The sequence below is a fragment of the Colletotrichum tamarilloi genome, assembly GCF_030869305.1.
Source record: "Colletotrichum tamarilloi strain Tom-12 chromosome Unknown Scaffold_42.1, whole genome shotgun sequence".
In the NCBI taxonomy this organism is placed as follows: Eukaryota; Fungi; Ascomycota; class Sordariomycetes; order Glomerellales; family Glomerellaceae; genus Colletotrichum; species Colletotrichum tamarilloi.
In genome coordinates this window covers 6,933-23,711 of record NW_026849425.1, presented here as the reverse complement: position 1 = coordinate 23,711, position 16,779 = coordinate 6,933, and the positions used below count along the sequence as shown (strand labels likewise).

Here is a 16,779-nt window from a genome sequence, read left to right as displayed (position 1 = left end):
AATGTCCTCCAAATCCAGCTGATGATGTTGTCGTCTAGCCATCCATCTAAGACGTACAGATGTCAAACTTGACCAAATACGACAAAGTCTGACCCCCTTGTAGCTAAAGACACGGCCTAGAACCCGTGAGGGGGCAGAACAATCAGCTTCAACACGGCGAAATCCTTATGGACCTTTCCTGTTTGCGTACTTCAGCTTTATGCGAAGGAAAACGTTGTTATGCAGGTGTAAGAAAGATATTGGCGCTGCATGATACGTGTTGGGCATTTTCTTCACGGGGCCAGGCAATACCAGACGTGCGAGATTGTGAAGAGTAACAGTAGCATCTCATCTGACTGCAAGCCAAATAGGCAACTTCTCGATGCCATATTTGCCCTTTAAGTCTTCTCATTTCCTCATGTTCCAAGTTGTCTTGAAGCTTTAGCCTCTCTTCATCCATTCCCCCTCATTGAGTCATTTCCCATTTTGTCACAAAACGGAGGCAGCAGCAAACATCATGGACACCGCAAGCTTTCCCACAGACTGTTATCTTGATGCTGTCGTGAGCTTTCTGAGCATTATCAACTATAACGACACCAATTACACACACCAGGAGAGGGTCCGTAACCTACACTATGCTTACGCTAAGGCGGCGAAGCACTTTGCCCAGCCGACGCAGCAGCGTCTAATCAAAGCCAGCCCAAGACGTCTCCAGGCATCTCTTCAGACAATTGTGGCTATGGTAGTCTATGCCTGGGTGCGCGTCGATCCCGAGGTTATGGCAGATTTGAGCATCCACTACACTTATATGCTAGTGCTTGATGACAGCCAAGATGACCCCGACGCAACTATGCAGTCATTCTACCAGGATCTCCTTGCCGGGAAGCCTCAACGGCACCCTTGGTGGCAGATGGTGAACGCGCAGTTCCCAACTGTGCTTAGCCATTACGGTCCATACTGTGGTTTAAACCTGGTCCGGAGCACGACCGACTGTAAGGAGCCTTGGAATGCCCACAATTCTCATGTTCCTGCGCAGGAAGCTAAACGGTCCACAATTTTCCAGGGTTGCTGGATTGAGCAACATAACTTCCAGGGCTTTCCGGGCTCATACGACTTCCCCGGCTTTCTGCGTCGCATGAACGGCCTCGGCCACTGCGTCGGGGCATCCATCTTTCCCAAAGCCCAATTTGACGAAAAGGTGCTCTTTACTGAGATTACGTCTGTCATCTCTCAAATGGAGAACTGGATGGTGTTTGTGAACGACCTACTATCATTCTACAAAGGTACGCTCATTACCTTATCTCATCTCCAGTGCAAGCTTGGCATTGATGCAGAGCCGATTATCGTCGGCGGGGTAGAAGCGTGAAGCTTAAACTATAAGCTTGTTTCTTCCCCGTGCGATCCGATTCGTTGCCTGCGTGCTCGCCAAGGCACAAGCGGTTTGCCAAGATCACTCGCTAAATGAGTTGTAACCCTCTAGAATTCGATGAGCCGCGTGACCAGACGTCACTCGTCAACAACTACGCCAAGTGTGACCGCATCACGCTGGCCGAGGCGCTGAACAAGCTCACGCGCGACACAATCCGCTGCTCGGAGCAGATCGTCGAGGTCTTTGCCGACAAGGATCCAAGCATCGCTGACACCCTCCAGACTTTCTGCCAGGGCTATGTCACCTGGCACCTGAGCGATCCTCGCTACCGTCTCCGTGAACTCGTCACTAGCGCTGCTGGCGGTGATACTGCCACGGCGAAGGAGTTCCGTCGGTACCAGGCTGCCGGTGACCTCGTTGGGGCTGTTGACCCCAAGGAGTGGGCTTACCCTCCTGTTGCTGACCTTGTTGAGGATCATAGCGTTGAGGAGGTAGTCCAAGTCGCGACACCACTAGTTCCGAAGACGTCTATCAATGCCAGCAACACTGTGGGTGCTGTATCAAAGTGGGCAAAGAAGTTTTGGCCGCAGGAGTATATCTAGTCATTCCCATGGGGATCATGGTTACCTGATCTGGGGCTTTATAAATTTTTAAAATTCCGAGCGAATGTACTTGGGTCTCATTAGCTGTCACATATATGGTATTGTTTTCTCACAGAGGTTGACCCTGAAAATTCCCTTGGTGGTCTTGTGCAAGTTCAAGCTACTCGCGTACGGCTTTTGGGGACTCTATGCTTGGAGTATCACCACAAGTTTGGTTTTCCCTCTTTATTGCAGTTTAAGCTCAATTTACTATTATTTATTCGGTCAAATACTCTGACGGGGAGTCATGTTTAGCAATACATCATCAAATTACAACTTATTGGAAGTTCAATCCACCTCGAACCTACTTTGCAAGCCTAGGAGCACGAGGAAACAATATCGACGAAAGAAAGCGACCGGGACAACTAAATTGAGACAGCAATCTAAAAAATCAAAAACGCTGTACAGTTTCTGCGTTGTCATATCAGAGCTTCTGCCAGTTTTCCTGGTCCTCAGGGAGTGTCCCAAACATCGTTTGGAAAGATCAGACATCCACACCTCCGCGGAACCAACATTATCTTAGGGCCTTAGCTTGCGTGTAACCATCACCTCGACTTCACCCTGTCCTTCGCCCTTATCCTTCTCGAGCTTGGGTTGCCCAATGATCAAGACGTTATGGACCTGAACGTCTGCAATCGAAGTGTTCACCAAATCCATATCGAAGTTACGAAGAACGCGGGTAAATGTCAGATATAGCTCGGCGTGAGCTAAGCTGGATATCGGTGGTCATTAGAATTATGCGACGGAAGACAGGATTAATGGATGCTTTTACTAACCCGATGCCGAGGCACTGACGGGACCCCTTGGTGAAACTCGTGAGGTACCTCTCCAGAGGAAACCCTGCCTTGGCTGCCTCTACCCAGCGGTCTGGGTTGAAGGTGAAGGGGTCCACGAAGCACTTGGGATTCGTGTGCACAAAATACGTCGACTGACTTACAGGCGTCTGTAATTCATCTTAGAAAATGTGCTCGCAAGCCCAGAAAGGTAATATAAGCACTTACACCAGGAGGAATGGCATGGTCCTTGTACTGTAGCGTCTCGTGGGTGAAGACCCTTGGAAGACGGGTGATGGGTCCGTAAGAGAGGCGGATAGCTTCTTTCACAATGCCAGTCTAAGACTTCGGTTAGTTGACGGAAATTCTTCGGCTGCGTGCGCCATCAGTGAACAGGGAAGTAAATGTACCATGAAGGGCAGTGTCTCGAGATCCTTCATTGTGAGCTCTTCGTCGGGAATGTGGTCCACTCTGGAGAGCTCAGCGAGGGCTCTGTTGACAAGAGATTTGTTGGCGAGCAGGTAAAACATGCCAACAGCAAGCGATCTTGATGATGTCTCTGTTCCAGCGAATATAATGACCTGCCCTTCATCTACAAGACGCTCCATGGTGCGTTCCTGTGCAGGGACGTGCGAGTCGCCGAGGGCCTCAATTATGATTGACTTGGACTGAGGACTATTGTTCTCGCTAGCGAGCTTGTTCTTGATGTTGATTTTAATGTCTTCTTGTAGAACCAGGAGTTCCGCGACGGGTGGTAGAATGAGACGGATAACTGGGATGGGCAGCTTCTTGAGGTATCTAATGGCCCACGGCACGAAGCGAGTCCAGTGAAAGATTTCCGAAACACCCTTGAAGGCCTCACGAATGGGCGAAACCAGGCTGGGGATGCTGAGGTAGTCGTAGTGGTAGCCAAAGAAGCGTTGGGTGATAATGTCTGCCGTCATGGCGGAAAACGCGAGGTCCAGCGAGATTTTGGTGCCGTCCTTGCGAGCACCATCGAGGCGGTTGAGCATGGCCGTGATACGTTCATGAATCTGGGGCTCCATGGAAACGATGGACCGCTTTGCGAAGTAGGGGTTCATATAGCCGCGGCGTGAACGGTGCTGGGCGTGGTTCACGGTGGCTGCTACGGATGCAGGGACACCAAAACCGGCTACGGTAGACGAGTCCTTGTTGATGCGATGAGTGCCGCCGACATAAACGTTTTGATAGTATTCTGGGTCATCAATGTGAACTTCGTTGGGGTTGATGCGAACAATTGGGCCTATATCAATAACAATCAGCAATCTGTGCAAGAGACCGCCCGATGACGTCTGCTGGTAAGAGTAGTGAAATGGATCGGTCTTACCGTATTTCTCATGCATCTTCTGGATCTCCCAAAGGTAGTTGCCGTTCTTTACGGCATCGTACCAAAAGTCGCAGAGCGGCGTCATAGCAGCTAGCCATGGACCGGGGATCTTAGAAAGAGGATGGAAGTAGAGGTTGTAAATACATCGTACAACAACGTAGCCTGTCCAAATAAAAAACAGGCGACGAGCCAAGTCGCCACAATTAGTCTCGCCTAAATTGATCAATGACCAAAGAAAATCTGCCTTTGGGAAGATGCCTGCCACCGAGGAAATTGTGCCGTTAGGCTCCTCGATGACAGCAGCATCAGTGGCCAGAGTGTTGATCAAAACCTCTATGTTGGACATTTCGAGGAAGGCAGTGGGTCAAAAGAAATTTCTGTATGAACATAAGAAAGAAAGAATTCATGAAAGAAACCAATTCTTCAGGGCCAACGACTGGTTTTATTGCTAGGCACTTAGCTACATATGAGCCAAATCTCGGCGTCGAGGTAAAACCCGTAAACCTACCACTATGCTCGCCAATCAAGTTCGAATGACCACGCTTCACAGTGTTCGTTGTCATTCCCGGCTTGCTGTTTCCCATCACACGATCCCCCAGTACACCTGTTGTTCGGCACCCAGTCACCCTCATCTAGCGTAGGACTTCGTTTCCGAGCATACTGCAATACCGAGGCTTACCCCTCTCTTCCATCTGTTAAATCATGTTCCGGGGTGAAGCTTGGCTTCATCCTTCTCCACGTATCCTGTTCTTCTCATTGGATAACTAAGCATGGCGTTACCATTATTTTTGTCTGCCTGCGATAATGGGTCTGAAGGCATTCACGCGAAAGGCCGTTTTCCCGAAAGCTTGCCAGACAGGAGAGGAAATGATTGGAGGAACAACCATTTACGTTACAAGATCCGTGAAAACCCGATTCCGTCCGCCATCTCACAATGCCCGCTTCCTCGTTTGCAACAGGATGGCTTAGAGGCCGCGCTTCCAGATGCCTTGCGCCTATGATATCTTGCCCACCATCCTTCTCGATGCGTGTAAGCCGGGGAAGTGAGCTTTTGGGCCGAAACCGTAGACCCTGCATACAACTTTCCGCACATGTACACGTGTAGAAGAGCATGCGTCCTCATCCTTGCATCGCGAGGCTTTAGCCGCTGTATCTCCATCTGTCTTTAGGTCCAGGCTATTTCCGAAGCATATCAATGAAGCGAACGGGATCTGGGCCTGAAGATAGGCTTTCTTGCTTGCCTACATCTGAAGTATCTGTCCGGTAGTGATACTTGTGGAAGCAGAATCAGGCATGGCTGATGTAGATACTCGGAAAGTGAGATGCCTGCCCGTGTCGGAAGTCCCTGCATACCATGTCGCGGCTAAGAGGATTCACCCCCTCCCGCGTGGAAATAACGGTCCCTGCATACAAAGGTTCCTTCATGCATTGTAACCGCGGTCACAACACCGACATACCTTACCGATGGCTGGAACACTGCGATGTCGCCTGTCGAGGGACAGATAGCTGTACGCCCCCTCATATTGTAAGCCTGTAGGGTTTCACACACATCTTGTAAACCGAGCAATCGAATCTAGGCCCGCCGTACATGTGCATCTTTGAGCTGTCGCTAGCCCTGTATAGGCTAACAATACGGTCCTAACTGGTATAGTATGTGAGGGTGTGTCTACATGTAATTCTCACCGCGGCACCGCGGCACCTCTCCCCCTTGCTGCCCTTCCCCTGTCCTGGCAGACGATACGTACGGGACGACCCGCAATGGACAACCCCCCGGCGTTCTAGACTCTAGAGTCTAGACTACGAATACGGAGTACACATGTCCCAAGTCAGCTCCCATACACATATTATATTCCAACCCCGGAGTGTCTGTTACAGTGAACCACCGTTTATGGCGAACACAGTGCGGACAACGGGCCAAGTACACAACCAACAAGATAAGCACCAACCGTAGATCAAGCCTTTACCGAGCTAATAAAACGTGATGCTCAAAGATTGGACTTGATCTAGACTCCAGGACCCCTACATGCTGCAAAAGACCCACAAGTTTGCATCATCTGGATACGAAATGACCTTCCGCATCCGCGATGTCGTCTCCTGTATGAACATGAATCATCTTTATGTATCGTAAGCGAAGATACTGTGCCGTTACACATGCTACAGTGATGCATTTCGTCCAACTCTTCTTATCTAGGCTGTCTGGGCGCCTTTCAGTTGTCCACAAAACCCTTTTCCGATAGGCGTCACGCAGCTCCCTTTCCCACCTGTTTTCTCTACGGCCGTGGTTGGATTTCTTTTCTAACAACTGGGCTTCTACCGACCAACCTTATTCGGCAAAAGTCCTCTATTTTGTTCACAGGAAATTTTGGCGAGAACGGTCGCAAGCACTTGCGCGAACGTCAACGTCCTAGATGGCAGACCTCGGAGACAAGTCGGCCCCCCCTGCCACGCTCGCCAAGACAGACACCGCCGTCAACTCCAGAAACAGCGAACTAGGCCAAGTCGACAACGGGATAAGCGAAAAGGACCAAATTCACGATGGCAAAGCAAAAGACAGTAAAGGGAAGAAGCCCGGGTCGCTCCACTTCTTCTTCCGCGTGCACTGGTCTTACTCTACATCGCTGGATCACGCCCTCCGGCTCATCGGCCTAATTGCTGCTATCGCCTCCGGTATCCTACCTCCACTGATGACAGTGGTGTTTGGATCCTCTGTGAATCAGTTCAATGATTATGAAAATGGCAGTATTTCGGGACAGGACCTCTACCGCAACATGTCCAAGAACGCCCTTTGGCTGCTCTATCTCTTCATCGGCCGCTTCTTTCTCGTCTACGTGCACTCCACGTGCTTCGGTCTTGTGGGCATTCGTGTGACTAGAGCGTTTCGCGTCGACTTCATCCGGTCGATGATCCGACAGGATGTTTCCTTCATCGACTCCTGTGCGCCTGGCACCGTCGCGTCCACCATCTCAAACAGCGCTGACATGGTGGAAAACGGCAGCACCGAGAAGGTCGGCAGCCTAATCCAGAACATGTCCATGTTCGTTGCCGCTTTTGTAGTAGCCTTCACGCGGCAGTGGAAGCTTACCCTTGTCACGGCTACTTCGCTGCCCATTCTCTTCATCGGGTTCAAAATCACTTTTGGCCTCGGTAAATATGCTGTCCTCCTGCATTGATTGCTCAGCGCTAATCAGAATTCACCATCAGACGCCAAGATTGAGGCAAAGATCCTAGAGATATATAACCGCGCCGGTGGCCTGGTTGAGGAGGCTCTGGGTTCAACCCGCATCGTGACGGCTTACAATGCCAGTGCGAAGCTGAGCCGCAAGTACGACGACTACCTGGCAGGGGCGCAGAAGCTTGGCTTCCGCAAGGGTCCCGTCATCGGCGTCCAGTGGAGTGTGGAGTTCTTCACGATCTACTGTGCGTACTCCCTTGCCTGGTTCTATGGTGTAAAGCTGCTCAACAGCGGCGAGATCGGGGGCGGTGGGCAAATCATCTCAGTGCTGCTCGCGGTCCTTTTGGGTACAAACGCTGCCTCCAACGTGGCCCCAGGGTTCGGTGACTTTGCCAAGGCTTCAGCTGCCGCTCAGGGCATGTTTGAGGTGGTTGATCGCAAGTCCGAGATCAATCCCTTGGCCGACACCGGTGAGCGGCCTGACAAGTGTGAAGGCCTGGTCGAGCTACGCAACATCAGCTTTGCCTATCCGTCAAGGCCCTCTATTCAAGTCTTGCGTGACGCCAGCCTAATCTTTGAGGCTGGAAAGGTCACGGCATTGGTGGGTGCGTCTGGTTCTGGAAAGAGTACGATTGTTGCACTGGTCGAACGGTGGTTCAACCCAACTAGCGGATCTATCCACTTGGACGGCCATGACATTGCTGACCTTGACCTTCGATGGTTGCGTGGGAGGATCGGCCTTGTTCAGCAAGAACCAGTCCTTTTCAGCGACACGATCTACAACAATGTAGTCCATGGACTATACGGAACTCCCAAGAACGATCTCCCCGAGCCCGAGAAGAGAGAACTTGTCCGACAAGCGTGCATCCAGGCGTTTGCGGACGAGTTTATCCAGGAGCTGCCGCAAAAGTATGACACCAAGGTTGGAGAACGCGGCGCTTTGTTGAGTGGAGGGCAAAAGCAGCGTATTGCCATTGCCCGGAGTGTCATCTCCAACCCGCAGATCCTCCTGCTCGACGAAGCTACATCAGCCCTGGATCCTACGGCAGAGAGAAAAGTACAAGCTTCTCTTGACAATGTCTCTAAGCAGCGGACTACAATCATGATTGCGCACAAACTTTCAACGGTCCAGAAGGCCGAAAAGATCGTTGTACTGAGTCGGGGCGAGGTTGTTGAGCAGGGTACCCATCAGCAGCTACTTGATCTAAGGGGGGCGTACCACGAGCTTGTCAATGCTCAGACACTCCATACAGGCGAGGCGGCAGCTGCACAAGCGGGTATAGAGATATACGAGCCCTCGGAAGTTCCATACCGGGACGATAGCTCAGTCGACAGTGCAGATGACAAACCGGTGGTCTTGTCGAAGTCTGCAAGCAGGCAATCTTATTCTGCCGCAGAACCAGTCGAGATTGAACACGAAACCAAGGACGAAGACGCAGATGTTTCTCGCAAGCTTTCCATCGCGGAGTGCCTCAAAATTATCATCTGGAAGGAGCACTGGCACATCTGGCCAGTCTGGCTCTTTGGCATCCTATCCTCGGCAGCTGGTGGTGGCCTATTCCCCGCGCAGGCAGTCCTTTTCGGATCCAGTCTCCCGACTTTGCAGCTTCTTCCCGGCAACTACTTGGTAGAGCGCGGTAACTTTTGGGCATTGATGTACTTCGTTTTCAGCCTAGGTGTCTTTGTGTGCTACCTTGGCGTCGGGTTCTTCTGGACTATAGCATCGTTCCACACCACGCGCTTCTACCGCCGGGGATATTTCGACGCAATGTTGCGGCAGGATGTTTCTTTCTTTGACACCGCGGGCCACGGTGCGTCCGAGATGACTAGCCGACTCTCCCTGCATCCTCAGCGGCTTCAAAACTTGCTGTCCACCAACCTCGCTCTTATTATCGTCATATTTGTTGACATAGTCTCGTGTTTTGTTCTGGCAGTCGCCATGGGATGGCGTCTGGGTCTGGTCGTCATTGCGGGCGGCATGCCGACACTTTTCGGTGCCGGTTTCTTCCGCCTGCGACTCGAAATGGCCAACGAGGACCGCCTGACCCAGACGTACCTGGAAAGCGCTCGTTTTGCATCCGAGGCTGTCGGCGCCATTCGTACCATCTCTAGCTTGACATTGGAAGACAAGGTTCTGAACGGCTTCAAGTCTCGTCTTGATGAGTGTGCCAGTCGGGAACTACGTAGCAAGATGATTACGATGGTTGTTCACGCATTCGCTGAAAGTATCAACATGGCCGTGACGGGCCTGGCCTTCTGGTATGGCGGAAAGCTGTTGTCTGAGGGTCATTACGATATGCGAACATTCTTCATTGTCTTCATGGCGGTGCTTATGGGGTCGCAATCGGGCGGCGTTCTGTTCGGCTTTTCGTCGAGTAAGTTGCTTCATCAAGCCACACATCCCAAGTCGGATTCTTCAGGCAGTGAAAGACTAGAATACTAACGGGTACCTTTGTAACAGACGTTTCGAGAGCATATTCGGCGGCAAATCACATCATTGACTTGCGCATATCGCAGCCTCCCATCAATACCTCCTCCGGCGTCAAGGAATTGCCGGAGAGCGAGAACAACCGGGTAGCCATCGAATTCCGCGACGTGACCTTTGCATACCCCAGCCGGCCAAATCGCTCTGTACTACACGGTCTCAATCTCAAGATCCTAAGGGGCCAGTCCGTTGGCATCGTAGGCGCCTCGGGCTGCGGTAAAAGTACCATTGTTGCCCTTCTAGAGCGATTTTACGACATCAACTCTGGACAGCTCCTCGTTGAGGGCACAACTATCCGAGATTTGGACGTACAATTTCACCGCTCCCGCATCGGCCTTGTATCGCAGGATACCGCGCTCTTCCAGGGCAGCATCCGGGATAACATTCTCCTTGGTCTTCCAGACGATGAGGCGGCGGCGCCCGACGCAGATGATCGCGTGGAGCGCGCGTGCCGCTCGGCCAACATGCATGATTTTATTAGCAGCTTGCCCGACGGATACGCGACCGACGTCGGAAACCGCGGTGTCGCTCTCTCCGGGGGTCAGCGCCAACGTCTCGCAATCGCTCGAGCGCTAATCCGCGAGCCGGAGGTGTTACTCTTTGATGAAGACACTAGCGCCCTAGACACCGCCAACGAGGTGCTGGTACAAGCTGCCATCGAGGCGGTCGCGCGAGAGAAGCCTGGCCGGACCACTATTGCTGTGGCTCATCGCCTGTCGACTATACAGCGCTGCGACCGAATTTTTGTGCTGCACAGAGGCCAAGTCGCTGAGAACGGCACTCATGAGGAACTTTTCCAGAGGCGGGGAATGTACTATGAGATGGTCTTGGCTCAATCGCTGGACAGAGAGGTTGTCGCGATTGTCTAACAGAGGTAGCCCCAATATGATACATGAATAGACTGGCTTGTGTCATCGACTGAGTTGTAAATGATGTTGGCGTTATTGAAGACACAAGGGTAGGTTTGAAGAAGATATAATGCGGACTGGCATCTCCTATGTAATGGATTTTGGCTGGCTTCATAGGCGCAAAAGATCGACCTTGACGGGATCGGGCTTCAAGCTCCCATAATACATAGCTACCTACTTAAATAGGAGTCTTGACGACTCAAGCACTACGAAAATTGCCACCAATCGACGTTGAACAGATACTCAGTGCCGTTACCAATGTAATCGAAGAAAAGATCATGTTTGCCAATCGCATTTCTCACAGGGCATGTGATAGTTGACCATGTCTGCCAACCCCCAGTATTCCCAATGGTACACGTCCCAATCAATTGTCCGCTGCGACTGTCAAGACGCAACTCAATGCGGCCGCCATTGGTTGCAGATGAGACAGCGGCACGAAATTGGCTCGCGCCCCTAGTGCCAAAGTTAACACCCTTGACCTTGATATAATCACCACTGTTGATGAATGCAACGGCAATGCCACCAGAGGCAGTGATTTGAGCCTCAACGCCTTCCGAAAAGGCGATCGTCTCGGCTTCCTGGCGGACAAAAGGGTCCAAGGAGCCAATCTGTGCTGCACCTTCGGATGTCATCGGAATTTGCGGAATGGTTCCATTCGCTCCATAACTAAAACTCTCGACGCAGACAGATCGCTTGTAGGATTGACCACCGGGAAGGGCGTCGTTGTGGTAGAAAAAGTACTGCTTGCCCTTGAATTCTACAATTCCCACGTGATTAGTGTCGCTCGTTCCTCCAGTAGCCATAGCAATAGCGCCGTAGGTCCAAGGTCCAGTCGGGCTTGGACTAGTCGAGTACTGGATGTTCTCAGGGCAACATTTGGCTGCGTAGACCATGTAATAGAGGCCATTTTGCTTGTAGAACCAAGGCCCCTCCTGGTACATAGTTTGTCCGTTACCGCGATCGCCGAAGCCATCTGTTGTAAGGGGTACCTTGACGATGTCACCGCTGTAGGAAATCATGTCCTCATTCAGTTTGACGTAGTATAAGTCTGGATTGCCCCAATAAAGATACGCCTGGCCATCATCGTCGATGTAGACAGTAGGGTCGAATTGGCCATTAGCGAGAAGCGGACCGCCGATAGCGTCTTCATACGGCCCTTCGATCTTGTCGCTGACACCCACTCCGATGGCGAAGGTCGCCCAGGTAGGGCCGCGGTTGATGGGGACGTAGTAGTAGAATTTGCCGTTGCGTTCAACTACCTGCCCTGCCCACGCGTCTACGGTAGCCCAGGAGAAGGTTTCAAGGCTCATTGGTGAGCCATGATGTTGCCAATTGACCATATCTGCTGACGAGAATAGCAGCCAATCTTTCATGTTGTACCAAGTGGTTGCGGAATCCTGATCATGGCTGGTGAAGAGGTAGACGCGGTCATTGTAGACAACCGGCGCCGGATCTGCTGTGAAATCGGTCTGGATGATCGGATTGTCTGCTCTGACGATTCCTGAGCCAAAAGGAGAGAGACTTAGAGCCAGTAAAAAAGAAAGATTGACCCAGTACTTAGAAGAATACATCATGCTGGACGTGTCGATGTTTGTACTTAATCATGAAGATTCTAGATCTAGTCGCGTTGGTTACTTAATGGGATTCGTTTCCCACAGAAGTGGACGGCGAAATATAAATATCAGGATCACTCTATATGCACTTTTTCAAATGAAGCATGACTTTAGAAACATCATTCGTGCGGTTCAGTCATTCAACTTAAAGTAGCAGAGAATGATAGTATTGGCGCGCGTGAGCAACATGACCAAGGATAATAGAATTGTGTTTTAACTTCAACCAAACGACGGCAATGGTTCACACTAAAGCGGGTAAAAGGGAGATCTCCGTGAATTTTAGGATAGCCTACATGTAAAATGCATCTCAGTCCTCCCGCACGACAATACATAGATGTAAAAGTTGCGGGAGTACCTCGTATCCACGCAGATCAATCTATTTAGCCTAAAAGCCGATACGTAATGACACAAAACCTCTAAGTGACTAGGTAGCTCAACTTCCTAATACCCCACGTTTTTTCAAACAGCCTTACTCACTGTAGACGTGCCAAGTAAGGTAGTGATTAGGTCGTTTCCGTACCTGCAAAGTGAGAGTTTATAAGTCCGAATAGAATGCTAGCGCCTGTTCAGTACGGGGTAGTTTTACCACGACAGTAACCTGAAGGGGCAGGCAGCTTGACGACCACGTCCAGGATAGGTTTTCTTGTGGAGACGTGGCGAACTCTAATGTTCTTTAACTTCATTGGGGAAATTTACACCGAATGCACGGAAAGAGACACCCTCTCTGGGTAATGCAAAGCAAAACTTCATTAGCATCACTCAGTGTTGAGTTGATAAGCCGATCTACCAAAAGCCAAACCACCTACTTTTAGCCACACCGAAATTGCATCCTTGCCTCTTCATTATTATCCTACTGTTGTCAGGCAGCGGGCTTAGCATTCTACGCGCGATCGACTTGGGGTGGCCTGGAGTAATGGTCGGAGTTTCTAGAGTCCTCAAGTGCGCAGTTTCGAGCGGATTCGGCGTAGAGTTTATAGATAGTAACCGGCCGTATTGGCAATATGCTCATTTGTGCAGTTATTTTGCATTTTAACTTACTAAAAATGATGTCTGGATAATCTTATGCCATGAATAAGTAAGATGAGGCGTTATAATGGTAGATTTACTTGCTGGATTTGCTGACCTCTATTGTACTTGAGGATGGAAGAATGAAAGTCCATTCTCGGCGGTATAAATGTGACTTCAAGTTGAGGCCATTATGTCAAGCGAGAATTGCGAATGTCACGATGCTAGAATACGGCGAACAGGTGATAGAATTCGTTATTGGCACAGTACTTCGTCAACAAAGTCAAAGCCTTACTAGACTTGTGTAGATGTTTGATCAAATCCTGTGAGGAATTCGCGTATATTTGTAGGCGAATGTGTATGTCTGGGTGACTTACTGGTTAGGACTCGGGAACACCTTAAGCCCTTGATGCTTGCGTTTGAGAGTCAAAGCGAGGCAATGGTAAAGCTGTTGCTCGCTCATGGTGCGGATCTCTGGGGATATTGCTCCAATGACGGACCTCTCGCATGGGCTGCCGAGCTTGGGAGGTACAATATGGTACAAATCTTTCTACAACACGAGACTCAGGCATATGAGAACAGGCAAAGCCATATGTTTAGCGCTTTGATGCTAGCTGCTGAAAGTGGTCATGGTGGAATAGTCGAGCTGTTGTTGGAAGATGGCGCCCTAGAGGGATAAGGTGCTTACCAAATAGCCTGGGACTTGGTAGAATGCTTCGGACATGAAGAAGTTATGAACAGCCTAGACCCTTATCTTACAAATGAGGACGGCGATGGGAAGTAAGAGAAGACATTTAGCGGGGGGCTATGCGTAGTAACGATTTAATAAAGCAGGATTCGTATACACAACAGGCTTTGTCACCCCAAATTCGTTCGATTTGACACTTATCAGATTTCTAGCGATACATAGGAGAGTCAGGTATTTTGAGAGTATTTACGATGCTGACTAGCAGTCTTAGCCTGGACATCGACCAGGTTTGAGCTTGGGGCGTTATTCCGACACTTGTCGGAACCGTTCCCGGAACAGTGAATCTGTTGAACAACCCCCCTGTCTTTGTTACCGGCTCCGCTTGAAAACAGATCTGGAAGACGATTTCTCCTTTATTTGATTGGCCTTTCCTCTTTGGTCGACATATACTACTGGTTAGCGACAACTGTTTGATCGGCCTCTAAGCCTATCTATGGACCGTTGTGTTGTGCATCGGAATATTTCGCCATCTTTCTCTGCAGGTTCTCACAACAGTGATTGGCCTCCACTCTTTCTGTTATTACAGGTGGTACTCTCTAGGGTCGGTGACACGAATACCTCTTCGCTCCCACACGCCCTCAATGTTCATGTCCGCTGTTCCCCTGAATAAAAGTCAGTACACAATAACGGTTGGCCATGAAGCGGCAGTAACTTACTCTTCTCGCGGCACGACTGCTGGTTCAGTCTGTCCTGCTGCAACATCGGGGTTTCTGAACACAAAGTTCTTTTTCTACGTCGGGGGGAAGAGGAGATCTCGGTCAGCGCGACTTCCTCTTAACAGTTATCCGTGGGTGTGGCCTTACCAGTCCCAATGATAGATGAATTGCCGGTGGAGTAACTACAATGTGCTCTGTCGGCTCTTGGCCATTGATCATAGCCAGAATGTTCTGAGCGACTACCTTCGCTTGTCCGGCGCCAGGCCGAGCAGCCTTGTGCGCACCAGAGTCGGCAATATCACCAGCAGCAAACATGTGCGGGTATGCTGGGTCTTCAAATCGCAGTGTCGGTCGCACTTTGATGAAGCCGTTCGCCGGGTTTACAAGAGGGGTGTCGCCAGTCTGCTTGAGATCCTGAAGGAACTGGTTGTTAGGTATTTGCCCCGTTGCGGGGATGATCAGATCCGCTGAGAGTCCACGACCATCTTGCAGCTTGACTGAAGTCTGGGAGGCAAGACCGCCAGGAGGAATCACAGCACGGGAGCCGGTGATCAACCTAAAGTAAAATGTCAATAACTGTTGAGACAAGGATGTCACGCTGATGAGCATACTTGATTCCCAACTCATCGAATCGAGCCTTGATAATCTCATCCAACTTGGTGTGGTAAAGAGGCATGAGGTGCTCTCGTGAATGCACAAGAGTGACCTCCTTCTCAGGGTAAATTTCCTTAAGATCCGTAGCCATCTGAACGCCCACCGCGCCGCCTCCGATGAGAATGACAGAAGATGCCTTCTGAACCGCCTGCTGATGCGCTCTCAAGGTGTCGACCGACGATAGCTTATCATCACCGGGCATAGTTCCTGGGCTGGGCAATCTGGTGCCTGTTGTGACAACCAAATAATCGAATGGAATCTCTCCTGAACCATGCCATCCTCTATCCAGAATGACGGAGTTGGGGCGGAGAGATTTGGCACGGGCTTGAATCACCTGGTGCCGCGATGGGTCGGATGACTTTGAGAAAGCTGCTGTGTATGGAATGAAGGCTTTGTGCTCATGGTCTGGGAGGACTGCGAAGCGAGGCTGAATCACGGTTTAGTAATAAATTGCAACGACGCAGTGACTACACTGGCAACTCACAAATGCGAAAAGATGATGAAAGTGGCTGTGCGGTTCAACAAGCAAAATCTGCTCGCTACGAGTCAGTCGTCACTCGTTTCAAAGTTGTTTTTTTGGAAGTTCACTCACGCGGTGGGATGCTGGCAGAGCAGCGGCAAGCTCGCTCACAGCGGCCTGACTCACGGCGAGCTGTTAGCACTTATTCTATAGGCAACAGCCTAAGTACAAAGAGACACTTACAAGACCGACATACGATCCTCCGAGGACGACAACGTTCTTCAATGGTTGCAGCATCTTGATTAGTCGGGCAGTATTTGAGATATCCGAAGACGTGGGGTAGAAATGTGAATCTTGGCAGCTGGAACAATTGAGTGTGGAAGCTTCGGTTGCAGGACACTTCGGCTTTAACAGATTGTATTTCACTAAGAAATCGGAGCCTGGCTCGTATTACGAGACTTGCACTGTGGGTCAAGTGCGAGTTGACAGTGTGTCGCAGTCGCCCTACCGGCGATGGCTGCCACACCGATTTGTAATTGCAAATCTGATTAGATCTCTCTCAGCACTTTAGAGACAGCTTGGGTTAACCCCCACTTTACCCGACTCACGTTCGATTTGTTCGGAATTAGTGGCGGAACCAAAGAGTCGGAGCCGACTTGGCCGCCGTTGCCGATGGATACTATAAGGACGTGCTCGAATTGGCGGGGCCGAACCGGCAATCAGTTGCGGCAATTTGGCCAGACCCAGCCAGACCGGCTGTCCTTAGCTTAGTTAGATGTCTATATACGATCGGCTTCCTATTGCCTTAGAGCCCGGACCTCTGTTTCTAGAGACCGTTCTGGACGTCTACGCTAAAAAAGAGCTACTTAATAAGAACGCTTCTTATTTAATTAAGTACTAAAGAGGGAGTAGTTTCTTTATTAATTATATAGTGGTTTTTTAGGGCTTTACAAATATAAAATATCAAA

The 16,779-nt window shown here is 50.4% G+C and overlaps 5 protein-coding genes across 5 annotated transcripts; 2 read left to right on the top strand and 3 right to left on the bottom strand.

Moving 5' to 3' along the window:
- Positions 1-496: 496 nt before the first annotated feature.
- On the top strand, positions 497-1,950 carry CTAM01_09868 (trichodiene synthase; the record flags this gene model as incomplete). Its single annotated transcript, XM_060525884.1, has 2 exons — positions 497-1,262; positions 1,460-1,950. The coding sequence occupies 2 exons, from the start codon at positions 497-499 to the stop codon at positions 1,948-1,950; spliced, it is 1,257 nt and encodes a 418-aa protein (XP_060379393.1).
- Positions 1,951-2,508: 558 nt separating this feature from the next.
- Positions 2,509-4,456, bottom strand: CTAM01_09867 (trichodiene oxygenase; the record flags this gene model as incomplete). The annotated part of the gene is made up of 4 exons (XM_060525883.1): positions 2,509-2,701; positions 2,766-2,932; positions 2,991-3,101; positions 3,173-4,456. 4 exons carry the CDS (start codon positions 4,454-4,456, stop codon positions 2,509-2,511), a joined length of 1,755 nt encoding a protein of 584 aa, XP_060379392.1.
- A 2,062-nt stretch (positions 4,457-6,518) lies between these two features.
- Positions 6,519-10,636, top strand: CTAM01_09866 (multidrug resistance protein 3; the record flags this gene model as incomplete). Its single annotated transcript, XM_060525882.1, has 3 exons — positions 6,519-7,254; positions 7,312-9,657; positions 9,744-10,636. The coding sequence occupies 3 exons, from the start codon at positions 6,519-6,521 to the stop codon at positions 10,634-10,636; spliced, it is 3,975 nt and encodes a 1,324-aa protein (XP_060379391.1).
- A 245-nt stretch (positions 10,637-10,881) lies between these two features.
- On the bottom strand, positions 10,882-12,249 carry CTAM01_09865 (uncharacterized protein; the record flags this gene model as incomplete). The annotated part of the gene is made up of 1 exon (XM_060525881.1): positions 10,882-12,249. The coding sequence occupies one exon, from the start codon at positions 12,247-12,249 to the stop codon at positions 10,882-10,884; it is 1,368 nt and encodes a 455-aa protein (XP_060379390.1).
- A 2,312-nt stretch (positions 12,250-14,561) lies between these two features.
- CTAM01_09864 (oxidoreductase) lies at positions 14,562-16,108 on the bottom strand (the record flags this gene model as incomplete). Its single annotated transcript, XM_060525880.1, has 7 exons — positions 14,562-14,643; positions 14,698-14,771; positions 14,845-15,253; positions 15,309-15,778; positions 15,836-15,883; positions 15,944-15,988; positions 16,055-16,108. 7 exons carry the CDS (start codon positions 16,106-16,108, stop codon positions 14,562-14,564), a joined length of 1,182 nt encoding a protein of 393 aa, XP_060379389.1.
- Positions 16,109-16,779: the final 671 nt, after the last annotated feature.